The sequence below is a fragment of the Heteronotia binoei genome, chromosome 1 (assembly GCF_032191835.1).
Source record: "Heteronotia binoei isolate CCM8104 ecotype False Entrance Well chromosome 1, APGP_CSIRO_Hbin_v1, whole genome shotgun sequence".
NCBI classification, from domain to species: Eukaryota; Metazoa; Chordata; class Lepidosauria; order Squamata; family Gekkonidae; genus Heteronotia; species Heteronotia binoei.
The window spans coordinates 100,996,402-101,012,245 of NC_083223.1; the positions used below are offsets into that span (position 1 = coordinate 100,996,402).

Sequence of the window (15,844 nt, forward strand, 5' to 3'; positions counted from 1 at the left end):
CTTGGGGTTTGAAAAAACTGCTTCTGTTACCTTTCATCTTTTGAAACTTCTTGATTCTTGCTAATATAGGCCATTCCTGTTGTATGCAATGCTTGGAATCAATAGCATTATGGCTGAATTGCAAAGGTTGGTTGTTCTTTAGCCAAGGTTTATTAAAGTGGTACCTTCTGTGAGAGCAAGAGGGACCCATATGTATATAATTTCTCTTCTAAGGTGGGGGATACTTTTTTTTTTTCTTCAGCTGAACAGCTTTTACTTCCATATTATTTTCTTACTATCTGCCAGCACAGTGTGATAGCGCTATGCTAGGCTGTACTAGAAGAGAAGTGCCATAATTTAAATTGCTGCAGGGAAATGTCATGGCATTCTCTCTACAGGATACTGCTTTTACTGTCAGTTGTGCTGTGGTCAGGACACATTTTTGATAGAACATGCAGAATGTGAAAGTGTTTTTAAAAATGTAGAAGGATGAGGGTGTACTTCCACATGCCTGCACTCAGAACTATAATGCTAAAGTCAGGATCTTGTGCAGCAATTTCTGTCAGATAGCATAAGTTTCCACAAGCTTGTTTTTTATCTTTTGCAACAAGTGGGATTTTGTAAGTGAACAAGTTTTGGAGATGGAGAGCTACCTTGATGCCCTAGCACTAATAAGGAAAAAAACATGCTATTTAAAAGTGCTTGTGTATTCATTTATTCAAATGGATGTGATCCAAAGGGGTTTGCTGTGTTGAATTGGGAGCTCTTTGTCCTTGCTGTGGAACAGAAAACTTGCCTAAAATGCTAAGAGAAACTAGAGTTGATGCCAGTGGAGATATACTTGGCAACAGGTTGAGGGTGTGGATGTGCAGGGAGGTGAATTGCCCCTATGCAGATGTGCACTGTTGTTTCTTTAATCAGCAGCACTACTAGGTAAGTGACCTTAAGTTTAAGTGGCAAGATACTGTGGAACTTTGTTGAGACATATTGGAGGAACTGGGGGTTGTAAGATGAGCATTACTTTTTGCTGGAAAGTACTGTCAAATTAATATAAAGAACCTACCTCATAAGCATGTTGAAAATAGAGCAAAGTATTTTGGTATTAAAAAGCTGGTGAAAGATTCAACTTTTAAACAGGATAAATTTGTACAATTATATGATTAAAATGATAACATTTCACAGTGGCTGTAAAGAGCAATGTCTAAATACAGTAAAATTCAATTTATGTAACTTGTGAATTAATGTCTAGAATTTTAGAACTGATTCCTGAAGTACATCATGACTCTGGATTTGATGTATTGGAGCCTAGATTTGGTTTTGCTCACACAAGCAGCACTTTTCCTTTTGTGAGGTTGTTGCTGATCCTGTTGCCCCTCCCCACATATTGCCTCCTTTTCTCCCTAGGGTCTGCTATGAACCCCTCAGGTAAAGTATAGCAGGCTGCAATGTGAAAAGGGAGATAGGAAAGTTCTCTTCTGTGAGCCCTGCTTATAATATATAGTATCTGCCCCCCTCAATCCAAAGAGCTATTTTAGCAATCAGAACGCTGTAGCTATGCTCAGTGGAACTTCTCATTCTCCCTGCCTTTGAGTGGCAGATGCCAATATCATCACAAACTGATGTTCCTGTTCCAAAAGTTGGTTGCAGTGCAGCATGGGGAAACTCACTGAGAGTTCCTTCGGATATGTTGAATTAGTTGTTTGGATTCAGGCTGAAGTACTTTAGATGTGGCCGTTTAATTCAAGAGCATTTTAATTGAAAAGTTCTGATGGGAGTAAAACTAGGATCTTGATAGCTTAGTCATGTCACTACCAACTTAGCAATAACCTCAAGTTTTATACTGAGCTACTTGCATTGTTCATATCCTCGTTTTGAGGATTATTCTTCCTACATGGTATGTAAGTATAAATACTGCAACCACAAATTCTGTTCACCTTAGGAAATTTGTTTCTCTCTCCAGTGAAAATGAATTCCTGGTATTTGCACTTTCTTTTGTAACAACATAACTGTGGCAGGTCACAGCTCTGCACTTTGATTTGTGATGGTGTAATTTAATTGTAGGAAATGTGACTTGCCTTAAATGTAACAGCAGTTATTTGGGTGTAACGTGTATCTGTTTTTAGGGGTTTCTTCAGTAACATGGTAGCTTCATAATGTACCTGCAGATAGTGGTCATACGTGCTTGTGTTGACGGGGGCTGCAGGAAGAGTGATTTTCTTGAATAAAAAAAAATACTGCTGAGAACTTTATATGTTTAAAACATTTATTAGCTGTCTTCCATATGGAGCTCAAGGCAGCTTAAACATGGATAAAAACACATAAATATATTAAAAACAAAAACCACAATTTAAAACCACAACTCAGGGACTGCTAGTAAATTTAACCACTTTCGCCTAAAGGATCCCTTAATTGTCAGAGGGAAGTCTGTTCAAGTTTCATGAGGGAAGTATTAACCGTGGAAGTTAGTGAAATGTGTTTTAAAAGTCAATAATTTTTTTTACAAAAGTAATTTAACTGTGCCTTTGGTTTATAAATGTTCTTCATTATGGCAGAATGGGGGAGGCTGAAAACTAGGGGGACAATATTTAACTGCTGTGTAACTCAGATTGTTTGGGTAAATTAAAACAATGGTGGTTCCAGGTACAGCATTTTGCAGCCAATAACCTATTTACCAAGGCTTCCCTGTGTGGCAGTAACACTGCCTTAGAAGGCAAACAAGTTAAGGTGCAGTCTTTTGGGCCTGGTTGTGCTTTTAAGGAGTGGTGCTTTATCTTGTGAACACCCATATATTCCTGTCCAAAAAGGAATTAGTTACAAAAAGGCAACTCTTAAGTAAGCTTTACTGTAGTCATGCATGAAAGGAACAAGCATGAACAGATCAATGTGAATCCATTTGGAAATGAAGGGGAGGAGAAATTCCCATTCTGGCCTTCAGTTTCCCTTCTCTCTTGCTGTTTCCACTCCACCCCCCTCAGTTTCCCTCCCTCTGTCAATAATTCCACAGAGGTAGTAATCTTTGTCTGTAGTAGCAGAAGAAAGAAAGCAGAATTTATTTCAGCATAATCTTTGTTAGTCAGAGCTCACTTCATTATATGTGTAGATATATACAGCAATAGGCTCGGTTAGATATGTAGTGGTTGGGAATGGTGGATGTTTACAAAGAGGGGCTAATGTAAAACAAATACCAAATAAGAGAAAACAGGACTTACCTGTAACTTAGTCATTGATGTATCCTCTGTGCAGGCACATACTGGACTATGCGTGCACAGGCCAGCCATGAATAGAATTTTTTACTCCACTGTATCCAGGATGATGCCTCCCCCTAAAGCAATCACTTTGTTTTTTCTCCACCTAAACTGTCTGGAGGAACATAAGAAAAGCCCTGCTGGATCAGACCAATAGTCCATCTAGTCCAGCATCCTGTCACAGTGGCCAACCAGTCCCTCTGGATGGCCAACAACAGGCTGAGGCCTTCCCCTGATGTTGCCTCCTGGCTCTGGGATTCAGAGGCTCAGTGCCTCTCAGTGTGGAGGTTCCCCTCAACCACTACGGCTAGTAGCCATTTGTAGACTTGTCCTCCATGAATCAGTTTCATTGGATGCTCTCGAGCTCTAGTATTTTAGGAGAGAGAGAAAAATTTATCTGTGTCAACTCCATTCTATGCATAATTTTATAGACTATCATGTCCTCCTTTTAGTCATCTTTGTTTTTAAACTGAAAAGTTTCAGATTTTTCAGCCTTTCCTCATAGGGAAGGTGCTCCAGCCCCCTGATTATCTTGATTGCCTTCCTCTGCACTTTTCCCCAACCTTTTGAGATATGGGGACCAGAACTGTACACAGTATTTCAAATGGGCTCCACCACAGATCTATACAAGGGCATTACAGTATTGACCATTTCCTGTTCAGTCCCTTTCCTAATAATCACAAACATAGTTTGCCCTCTTCACTGCTATAGCACAGTACATTGACACTTTCAATTAGTTATCCTCTACGACCCCAAGATCTTTCCCCCCCTCGGGCTCAGCAAGTTCACACCCCATTAGCCTATACTTGAAGTTGGGATTTTTTCACTTTACATTTACATTGAACTCCATTTGCCACATTGTTGCCCACTCACCCAGTTTGTGGAGGTCTTCTTGGAGCTCTTCACAGTCAGCCTTGGGTTTCACTATCCTAGGAGCTGTGTCCCCTTCCTTCAGTTTGTGCACCATGAAACTCCAGTACAAACTCAAGGAAAACAAGAGAACTGTCAGTGGTGCAGGAGAGAGAAATTATGTGTCTGCACAGAAGACACTTTGTTTGAACAACAAGGTAAGTGCAACACTTTTCATCTCTGGTCTTTAGTGCAGTCCCAGATTGGTAGCCTAGCAAGCTACTCATCATAAGGAAGCAGGGTGATGCTCCCACTGGAGCAATGCCTGGAGAATGGCTTGATTGACCTGTGTGGTTCAGGGTCTTGCCCTGAGCCCTTTCCCTCTGCAATTGGAGCTGCTCAAGATTCCAGGCTAACAAAGTCCAGTCTATTTTGACTACAAGGGGTTGCTTCTTCAGAAAATCCACCCCTTCTAATCTAGGGTTCGATTCCAGGGGCAAAAGGCACTTGCAAATAATGATTTTCCGCACTTCAGTTTTCAATTAAAGTCCTACAAGAATTCATTACAAAAGAGAAATTAGATTTTAAAAAAACACAACTTCCATTGCGACAGACAGTAAGCCCTATGAGCAAACAGTCAAGTCATTAAAACTCCATACTGGCTTGGTGATTAGGGAGGAACATTCATTAAGCATCAGAGTCTTTAAGTCAGGCTGCGGGACAACGCCCCCGGAACAGACACAACAAAAGGAGCGTGTACAACTCAATAAATTCAAACAGTCAAATGTCCGAGGAGTGAAAATTGCTATTCTTACTCTTCCGCCAACAGCCTTCACCAACAAGAAGAGAAAACTTCCTCTAGCTTCCTCCTTTTGCTACCAGGCCCGGTGCATGGGAGTAGGTCATGTAGGTGGCTGCCGAGGGTGCTGCATGGCCTACATGCGCCCCCTCCCCACATACCAGCTAGTGCAGTTGTCTCTTTCCCCTGCCCAAAACTCAGGTAGAGGAAAGAGGCAGTTCAACCTCACCTTCAGGCTGCCTCCCCTGCAGGGAAGACACCCCAAGAGCGAGGACAGACCCCTGTGCTGGCAATTTTCCCTGCCTGAGATTCGGGTGGAGGAAAGAGGTGACTCAGCTTCGCTCTTGGGCTGCCTCCCCTGCAGGAAGAGGAGGCCCCATGCTGGCTCTTTCCCCCACCTGAGATTAGGGCAGGAAAAGGTGGCTCAGCCTCGTTCCTGTGCTGCCTCCTCTGCAGGAAAGGCAGCCTGAGAACGAAGAGGAGGCCCCGCACTGGCTCTTTCCCCTGCCCGAGACTCGAGCGGAGGAAAGAGGAGGCTTGGCAATTTGCATGGAGGGCTCCTCTCAAGGAGCTCTCTATGCAAATGGGGTGATCTGGCCCCACTTAGCCTTCCCACACTGTGGGATGGTTGGGTGTGTGTGTTTGCATAGAGTGCTGGGGTAAACGGTGCTGGGGGACCTCCCCACTGGAGGGGGGTGGAGCCTGCTGCTCTCCGCACTGGAGGGCGGAGCCTGCTGCCCTTCCAGGCTTTGCCGGGGTCTCCTGAGGCTTGGGAGGCCTCGGTAATGTCTGGGGTGTGTGTGTTTGACAGTGATGTCGTGATGTCACCAGCAAGCGCGTCATGCACAATAAATATGCTTGGAGGGGGCAGACTGCGATCTTCTGCCCCCTCCAAGCATATTTATCCGGGCCTGTTTGCTACACTGCTGCTAGTTGAGCTGTGGCTATTTAAACCACCCCGTAAAAAGCCTGCTGTGAAAACGTTGGCCGTTTTCGCACTTAGCGTTTGCTACCAATATTCCACGGAGGAATTCTGTCCGGACCATTTCCCTCGTTTTCGCACTATTGTCTCTTTTCCATGCAGCCCCGGTTCAAATCGTTTTCGCACTAGCATCAACTTGACTTCGATGCCCTGTCAATCATTTTTTTTTAAAGCGCAAGTCTAGTTGCGTTACTGCGTAACAACGAAACGTTGAGACGTCACCGCTGTTCCTCCCCCTTTTTTTCGCGGGCAAACCGCATCACCTTAGAGTCAAAAATGACTGATGCTTGCACAGTGGACTATCTTTACCTTTTACCTACCAAATTTCCAGCTTGCTCTAAAGATCTGGGCTAACAACATTTCCATACATGACCTTTGCACGTTTTCTTGCCTGAAAGCATAAGGCACAGTGTAAAGGTGTCCTGAGAAGACCAGATTGCTGCCTTGCAGATGTCCACCAATAGTTCTTTGTGATGGAATGCAGCCAAAGAACTCTGTGCTTTGGTGGAGTGCATGTATATCGCAAGGTGCAAGGCATACAAGTACTCATAACACAATTTTTATTGTGGATGTCATCCATCTTGACGGGTTGAGCAGACACAGATCTACCCTTTTCAGGACCAGAGTAACAGAGCCATGACAAGTGAATGTAGTACTCATACAGCTTGTGATGTGGGACAGGGAAGGAAAACAAGATGCACAATTTCCTGTATCAATTGAAATTTGGACACAACTTTCAGTGAAAACTGTGAACTAGGGTATAACAACTTTTTCATTAAATACCTTGAGAAAAGGAGGGTCCAGCCCTTCCTACCAGAGGTAATGCCTACCAGAAAAGTAACTGTGTTTAATAAAGCTAACGAGCAAAAAAGCATGTAGTTCAAACAACTTCAGCATCAGCTGAGAAAGCACTAAAGATAGCAGCCATCACATCTGCATTAAGTAGATATTTTAGGAACCTGTGTGAGAGCAAACAGAACTATCCACCAGGTTGTGGAAAGCAAATATAGCTGCTAGATGGACCTTGCCAAGGAGGTATCTAGTGCCCTTGCATTTAGAGAAAGCAAATAATCAAGGAGCAGGCGTGAGACAGGAGATAGCTCCTTTGACCTAATCCAAGACAGAAAGTGCTTATTAGAATAAGGGTATCATGTTGAGGGCTTCTTTGACTGAGTCAAGACTTCCCAAACTCATGTTAAAAAAATTAAGCTAGTAGGGGGGATTCCCTATGCTGTCTGGTTATATCATGATGCAAGAATGTAGCCCTGAAGATTCCATGCTTATGGAAAGTGAACATATTTCTCTTTCGCCAGCTGGTATAGCTATGAGAACCGGACCTGGTGGGGCCAAAAAGGTGTTACAAGGATACAATTCAAGTTGCCTGCCTGGTTCTTTCCCAGGACCTTCCCAGTGGGAAAGGTGGGAATGCATATAAAAAGGACCTCCTTCCAAGGAAATTAGACATCCCCTACTGAATGGGGGTTGCTGCTCACTACAAGATGAAAGGTTGGGGCCTTTGCCATCACTTGTGCAGTGAACAGGTCTATCTGTGATGTACCCAAATGTAAAAAAATGGAACACAAGTATTGGTCCCTTATGCACCATTTGTGATGAAAAAGTCTGCTGAACTTGTCTGCTCTTGTATTGAGATACCCTTCTGTACAAATAACTATGGGCCATATGATGGTAAAGTGCTGTGGTCCATGTGGTGAGAGCCTCTGAACATAAAGCCAGTGAACCAGTATTCTCTGGCTTGTTCACATAAAATGTAATGATATTGTCAGTCTATATCAATACCCTCTTTCTCTGCAAGGTACCTGTGAATGAGGTAAGCAGAGCTGGCGTGTCCATTAGGCAGCCTGAGGCAGCTGCCTGCAGTGCAGCCCTGAGGGGAGGGCACTGGTTAGCCCCTCCCACCTGCCCTTGTCTCTGAGGCGAGGGGAATTGTGAGCTCAGCGGCAACTGCCACAGGGCTTCCGGCCTCAGTGTGCATGCTCACTGCTCACTTACCGGTCACTCTGTCCCTCATCTCTGTGCTTCCAAATTACTCAGAGAAGATCAAGAAGGATCCTGAGTTAGGGAAGTGGGAAGCTTAGCCCATCCCTAACAAGCAGGGGTGGCCAAACAATGTAAGAGCCACATGCAATAAACATCAGATGGTTGAGGGCCGCTGGATGGATGGAAGGAAAATAGATGGGGAGAGAAGGATGGAAAGAAAATAACTTTAAATTGCCAACTGCTGGCTTGGCAAAATGATTTAATGAGACAAATGCCTTCTCCAAGCTGGCTGACAGGGCAATGGGGGCTTCGAGAGCTGCACAATATATGTAAAAGAGCCACATGTGGCTCCCAAGCCGCAGTTTGGCCACCCCTGCTAACAAGTCTGAGGGAAACAGTTTTTAAAAGACAGGGGTGATCCCTAGCTTGTGGTTAAAAAAGGAAATTGGAATTTATTTGTATGTTCCTGCCTTCACCAACAAACATCATGAGCAGCTGTACTTGTGTATTTATGCAGATACTGCCAAAAAAATCTCTCAAATTTTAAAGATTTGTCTGAATAACTGTTTGTGACAAATTATCTGGCATTTATTTGTATACAAAGTTACTTCATTCTTGTTGTCTGTTCACCTCATAAGTCCTACACCTGATTCCATACTATTTCTTCCCCATAAAGTGACAAATTATCTGGCATTTATTTGTATACAAAGTTACTTCATTCTTGTTGTCTGTTCACCTCATAAGTCCTACACCTGATTCCATACTATTTCTTCCCCATAAAGTTAAATAAAAGTTTGTTATTTTTGAACTACCATCAGCCTCTCATGTGCCATTTTCAAAACAGAACGATTTTAGTCTCTCCCTCAGCCTACCTGAGGGACCGTCTCTCCCCGTATGAACCCCAGAGAGCACTGAGGTCAGTAGGAAAGAACAGACTGACTACCCCTGGGCCAAGACAAATTAAACTACAGAATACTCGCTCTCGGGCCTTTTCGGCCGCAGCCCCACATCTCTGGAACCAACTCCCAGAGGAGGTGCGGGCCCTGCGGAACCTTGATCAGTTCCGCAGGGCCTGCAAGACCACCCTTTTTAAATTAGCTTATGAATAACTGAAAATCCGCCATCAGCATCAACTAGAAGAGTGTCAAGGATAGCGTCATAAAATGTTTTAGTTAATTGTTTTAATTCAGGCTTTTAAGGTTAGTTTAATGTTAATTTAATGTTTCTAGTGTAACTGTTTTATTGTTGGTGCACCATTGGTCACCGTATTGTTAGCCGCCCTGAGCCTGCTTCGGCGGGGGAGGGCGGGGTACAAATAAAATTTATTATTATTATTATTATTATTTCCTAGGCTGGGCCAACATATATCTAAATGCATTCAAATAACTGGGTAGGATAGCCAGAGAAAAATGAAGAAAAAGGGGCTGCTCAGATGAAAAAAGATAATGGGAAATCCCCCTGTGAGAGGGGGCAAAATCATAGTACTGCACAGACATAAGCTGTTCTCAAATATTATTACTGCCTGTGTATTTGGTCTCTGTGCAGGCAGCAATTCAACAGGGCTTTAGAAGATGCCATTCATTGTATGGTAGAAATCACTTGCTGAGCTTACAGCATGACTACTAACTGTAGTGACCAGCATACCTCTCACATTTACATTTACCATTTTATTTTATTCAATTTTACTATGGTTTCCATTAATTAAACAAAATGATTTCCAATTAAAAAAAAACTGCACCGTGACCACATAATTCCTTTTCTTTTTTTTACAGTTATACAAATGTTCTAAATACACATTTTGTCAAGATAATGGCAAATAAGATTTAACTGTACAGTACATAATGAAATATTAAGCATATTTAGAAGCAGTAGAAATGTCTATACAAAAGCAAAAATGGAATAAAGTTATTAAAGTATTGCAACAGTCCCACAGGTTTGTAACAAAAATGTCTTTGCACAGATCCTCACAATGCCCGATTAATAGCTAAAGCATGACAGTGATTTTTAGAAAGTATTTCAAAAATGCTACACGTACTACTGTTTGCACCGTCTGGTCAAAACAACAAATCTACTTGGAATCAAGCAAAACTTAAGAGGAAATACCCCATCCAACTTTAAAATTGTTTGTATAAAATTCATTGCACATTATTTTACTCAGTTTGAAAAGTAAAAAAGTGTATTTACAAAATATTCTGCAGTCAAAATTATAAAGTGAATTAAATACAAGTAACATGTCCTGATACTGACAGTCTGATAAAACACAATGGTATTTTTCCTAAGAAGTTTTCAGAACTTCTTTCTCAGAGGCCCATAAATGGATTTACAAGATGTTAACACAGCTATTTCAACATCTGCATTATAAAACAGTATGTTAAAAAGGCAGGAAAATGAAGATTGTACATCTTAAAAAAGAGAATTCACAATTAACAAATGTCTTAATTTACTTAGGGACAAACATTCATTATTCTTCAGAATAAACCATCAGTTAATGAAAATCCTGGACAAAATGAAATCGAAGGACCATGCATGATAGTCAAGAGTGGTAAACATTGAAAAAATAGCACCAGAAATCCTGTGAAAAAGGTAATCTAAAACTGGTCAAGTAGTTGGTGAAGATAGGATGCCTTAGATAATTCTCTGTTCACTCTGGACACCTTGAAAAGTATTGGACAGTTCAGAGAAACACATGGTATTTGTCGATCCAAGCAACCTGTACAGTTCTTGCATATCTAGAAGTGTATAAAATAAGGAAGTGTAAAATACATGCAAGTGGGTAACATTATCAAGTATAAGACTACAGCTGCATACTAATTTCTAAATACAGAACATTCTAAAAATAATTATGTAAGCATACTGTCTAAATTTTTGTAGCTTCCTTCCTAAGAAGTACAAAGTTCCATATGTTAGCATCCTTTCATTTACAGGCCAAGTTCTACTGAGAACTACTACAGTATTTCTCAAATCTCTAAACACAGTCTTATGACTATTTAGTGATACCCAATCTCTATGTTTAAGATGCAAATCACAGCAAGATGCCTCCTCAGGATAAGAAGTTGTATATACTGAGAACATGAATGCAATGGTGTATGTTATTTTAAAATAAACAGAAAACTGAACTTAAGCCAATGCACTTTCTACTTGGGAGATTCTGAACGCATCCCAATTGATGACTGATTTCTCTCCAGCTTTCTGCCTCACCAAAAGGTGGTAATTCCTCCTTCAGTTCAATTCTTCCACAACAAAATAAATCAAAGTAGCCCCTATGACTCTGAAAACTGTAGTGACAACTATAAAAACTAAAGAACTGTGAGTGATAACATCTTGTACTATGTAGGCAATATCATATTAATGAGTACAAGAGCAAACTCTAGAGCCTCTACGCTATCTGCTGATTCCCCAGCCTTCAGCTAAGAATAGGGCAGGGAGCTCTATTTACTTCAGAGTAGAACAAACACCCATGGCAAGTTCAGTGTTTCATTCTCACTTGGAGGACAGCATCCTTACTGAAGAGATGTCCAAATATAATAACTCATAACTCATCAGGTGAGATTCTATAGCTGCTCAAACAACTGATAAAGTGCTATTCCATCAGCTGGAGCATCTGAACCAAAAGCTACATTGGCTGAGGCGAAGGTATCCACCTTACAGCAAATGAACACCGAAGGTGACATCTGTGTTGCCACTCTACAGACGTCTTCAACTGGAGTGCTGAAGGCTGCTGAGGTGACTACTTTCTTTAACTGGGAGTATTGTGATACCTATTAATAGTACTCTGCCTTATACTGAGTAATATAACCATCTTTTAACCATTTGTTCAGTAATGACATAGAAACTTTCCCCCCGTCAGTGGGGTGAAATGCTGTGACTGTGACCTTCTGAAGGCTGCTATTCTTTTTATCTCCACCCTGTGAATTCTACACATATTCAGAGTGTACCACTCCCTCCCTTTCTCCTTAAGGTGCTGAGACCTGGGGCAAATCGAATGCAAATCCTTGACTGCAATGAAATAACAATTCACTTTTGGTTGTTTCTTTGTGGGGATGGGGAAAAAATCAGTGAATGGGATAGATGCATTTTGGAGATGGCATCTGCACACCCTGTCATCCCACCACTCACTGGTGCATTGGTACAAAAGTGCTGACTGAACAAGTGACTGCTGGGTCCCCCTGAAGTCTGACATTTTCCCCTTCCTCAACAGCTGAGTTATGGATGAGCTAGTGGGCCCTACAAACTGAGGCTGAAAAGAGCATGATGTTATGTGGAAGTTCCCTGTGCTGTGCTCCACCTAGGGGCTCCACCTTCCTCCATGAGGAAGCAGCCTTAGAAGGCAGAATCCATTCACAGTGCTACTTTATCTCTGTGGATGATGTGTAGTCTGAAGCAAACTGATGCTGCTGTCATTAGAAGAAAACATCTTCAGTGCTAAGAGGCTCAAAGGGAAGAACTGAGAATTCCATGATGAATACATCATGTTGGCTATAATGGTGGGTAGATTCAAAAGGGAGCCCCCCCCCTCAAATGGTTTGTGTGGGGTGAGAGAGCAGCATATCAATTGTCATGCCCACTACAGCTACCAGTTGCCTGCACAATGTATTTGGTTACAGACCCTGATTCAAGCATGACTACAAATGACAGCCACTATCTACATTGTACTGTAAATGTTTTGCACACAATAAGCACAACTCCTATGTAGCCCCTTTTAAAAAATTCTGCTTAATTTCCAGGTGGCCAGGTGACAAGTAGGTGCCTGTGACAACCTCCACAGAAATCTTGCAAAAACAGTTAACTGACAGAACTATGAGGCTGGAAAACAATGGCCTCCAGTTCCAGTAAGAGGTAGGGATGGACACAAACCAACTTACAAACCCCAGTTCAGCATGAACAAGGGGTTCTGGAGCCTGGTTCGTCCCTTGAACCTGCCCATGAACCTTCTCATAGAGGTTTGCGGGAGAGTTTGGAAGTGAGCTCTGAAGGAATTTAAATGGTGTCAGAGCCCACCACCCCAACCCAAGCTCCAAAGGCATTTAAATGCCTCCAGAGCCCACCTCTGGATCAGGCTGGCCCAACTGTGCTCTGGGAATGGCCTTGATGCTGAGAGTCGGGTGGCCTGACTTGACTGAGCACTCAGAGTGAGCTCTGAAGGCTTCTATAAGCTTTTAGAGCCCACTTCTGGGTGGGGCCTGCCCATATGTGGGCATATAAGGCCTATAAAAATCTTCAGAGCTCACTCTCAGAGCTCAGTTGAGTTGGGCCTCCTGACTCACCTGAGCTCCTGGAAGTGAGCTCTGAAGGCACTTAAATGCTTTCAGGGTTTCCATGAACTTCCTGAAGCATGAATCAATTTTGTGCCATGGAGAAGTTCATGCTTTGAGGTTTGTGAAAACCCCCAAAGCACAAACCTCCACTTTTCTGGTTCATGTCCATCCCTAGAAAGGGGTCATGCACATAAGAATTACTTTCTCTGGTTTGAGATTTTTAAGGAGATTCTGGGAGTCTACTAGAATCACCTGAGTATCCATAATGTAGACTCTTTCCTTTTTTGGTATTCCAAATCTGCATTATCTGCTTGAACAGAACTTGTCTCCTCTTGACTAACTGGAGACATAGCTGGTCAATTTGAACACTGTGCGATCTGGGGTTGGAGTACAGATGGCGCTCCACCCATTTTAGCAATCTGGTTGCCTCCCATTACCAGGATCTGGTTCTACTCTGTTGGCTGGGTCTTTTACTATGCTATTGTCAGTTTTTATCAAGACTTGTAGAAGTTGGGGGAAAGCAGACAGGAGATGAAATGTCTCTGGTTTGGGAGGACTCATCTCAAAGAGATGAAGGGTTAGCTGTTACTTTTCTACCGGGTAATGGATCAGAGTTGTCCACTGATATGGTGACAAACAGAATGGACTGCCTGCCAGAGTCTCGAGGTGGCAGGAGGAAGGTGGCGGGCCTAGCTTGCCTGGGAAATTATAGATGTTTGTACACAAATGCTAGAAGTGTTCAAAGTAAAATTGATGAGTTGGAATGTTTACTGTTGGGAGAAAACATAGACATTGTGGGAATTTCAGAAACTTGGTGGAATGAGGAGAATCAGTGGGACACGATGATTCCTGGATATAAGTTATATTGGAAGGATAAGGAGGGAAGGGTTGGAGGTAAGGTGACTCTGTATGTCAGAGAGGGCATATGGTCCAGTAAGACTGAGGTCAGAGAATTAGATTCCCTTCTAGAAATGCTTTGGGTTGAAATAGAGGGCCCAAAAGGAAATTTAACTATGGGAGTTTGTTATCGCCCACCAAATCAAAAGATAGAGGACGAATATAATATGATGGAAAGCTTAAAGATAGTAGCTAGATGTAAAAATTGTGTCGTCATAAGTGATTTTACCTACCTGCAGATTGTTTGGGTCAATATATGTTCTGGTTGAGAGAAAGAGATTGAGTTTCTAGATGCTCTCAATGACTGTGCTATGGAGCAGATGGTCTCTGAACCTACCAGGGGTGGGGCGATCCTGGATTTGGTCCTAAGTAATGCCCAAGACTTGGTGAGAAATGTAAAAATGATCGCACCGCTTGGGAGCAGTGACCATAACGTTATTGATTTCCCCATTTGTATAAACAGAGAGTTGCCCCAAAAGACCGGCACAACCACGTTTAACTTTAAAAGGGGTAAATTCTCAGATGAGGAGGCATGTGAAGAGGAAACTGAAAGGAAAGGTAAATACAGTCAAAACCCTTGGGGAAGCTTGGAGGCTATTTAAAACTACAATCCCAGAAGCTTAGATAAAATATATACCACAAGTTAGGAAAGGCACAAACAGGTATAAGAGAAGGCCTGCATGGTTAACAAACAAAGTAATGGAAGCTATAAAAGGTAAGAAGGACTCCTTTAAGCGGTGGAAAGCTAGTCCAAGTGAGACTAATAAAAAGGAACACAGGCAGTGGCAAATCAAATGCAAGACTGTGAACAGGCAGGCAAAAAGGGACTATGAGGAGCATATTGCAAAAAACATAAAGACCAACAATAAAAATTTCTTCAAATATATTAGAAGCAGGAAACCAGCCAGGGAGGCAGTGGGGCCCTTGGATGACCAAGGGATCAAAGGATTACTGAAGGAGGATAGGGAAATGGCTGAGAAGCTGAATGCATTTTTTGCCTCCGTCTTCACCGTGGAAGATGAGAAATGTTTGCCTGCTCCAGAACCACTTATATTGGAAGGAGTGTTGAAAGACCTGAGTCAGATTGAGGTGACAAGAGAGGAAGTCGTACAACTGATAGACGAATTAAAAACCAATAAGCCACCAGGTCCAGATGGCATACATCCAAGAGTTCTGAAAGAACTCAAAGTTGAACTTGTGGATCTTCTGACAAAAATATGTAATCTTTCATTGAAATCTGCCTCCGTTCCTGAGGACTGGAAGGTAGCAAATGTTACGTCCATCTTTAAAAAGAGTTCTATAGGAGATCCGGGAAATTACAGGCCAGTCAGTCTGACTTCAATACCGGGAAAGTTGGTAGAAACCATTATCAAGGACAGAATGAGTAGGCACATTGATGAACACGAGTTATTGAGGAAGACTCAGTATGGGTTCTGTAAGGGAAGATCTTGCCTCACTAACCTGTTACATTTCTTTGAGGGGGTGAACAAACATGTGGACAAAGGAGACCCGATAGATATTGTTTACCTTGACTTCCAGACAGCTTTTGATAAAGTTCCTCATCAAAGTCTCCTTAGTAAGCTCAAGAGTCATGGAGTAAAAGGACAGGTCCTCTTGTGGATCAAAAACTGGCTAATTAATAGGAAGCAGAGAGTGAGTATAAATGGGCAGTCTTCGCAGTGGAGGACGGTAAGCAGTGGAGTGCTGCAGGGCTCAGTACTGGGTCCCATGCTCTTTAACTTGTTCATAAATGATTTGGAGTTGAGAGTAAGCAGTGAAGTGGCCAAGTTTACAGATGACACTAAATTGTTCAGAGTTGTGAGAACCAGAGAGGATTGTG

The 15,844-nt window shown here is 42.3% G+C and overlaps 1 protein-coding gene across 1 annotated transcript in view; it reads right to left on the reverse strand.

Annotated features, from left to right (window-relative positions):
• Positions 1–9,504: 9,504 nt before the first annotated feature.
• The window catches only part of REV3L (REV3 like, DNA directed polymerase zeta catalytic subunit), a 154,621-nt gene continuing 148,281 nt past the window's right edge, over positions 9,505–15,844 (reverse strand). The window contains exon 32 of the mRNA XM_060238202.1: positions 9,505–10,581. Within this exon, the coding sequence (XP_060094185.1) occupies positions 10,441–10,581 (141 nt within the window). The 3' untranslated portion in view covers positions 9,505–10,440. The remainder of the gene's footprint in view (positions 10,582–15,844) is intronic.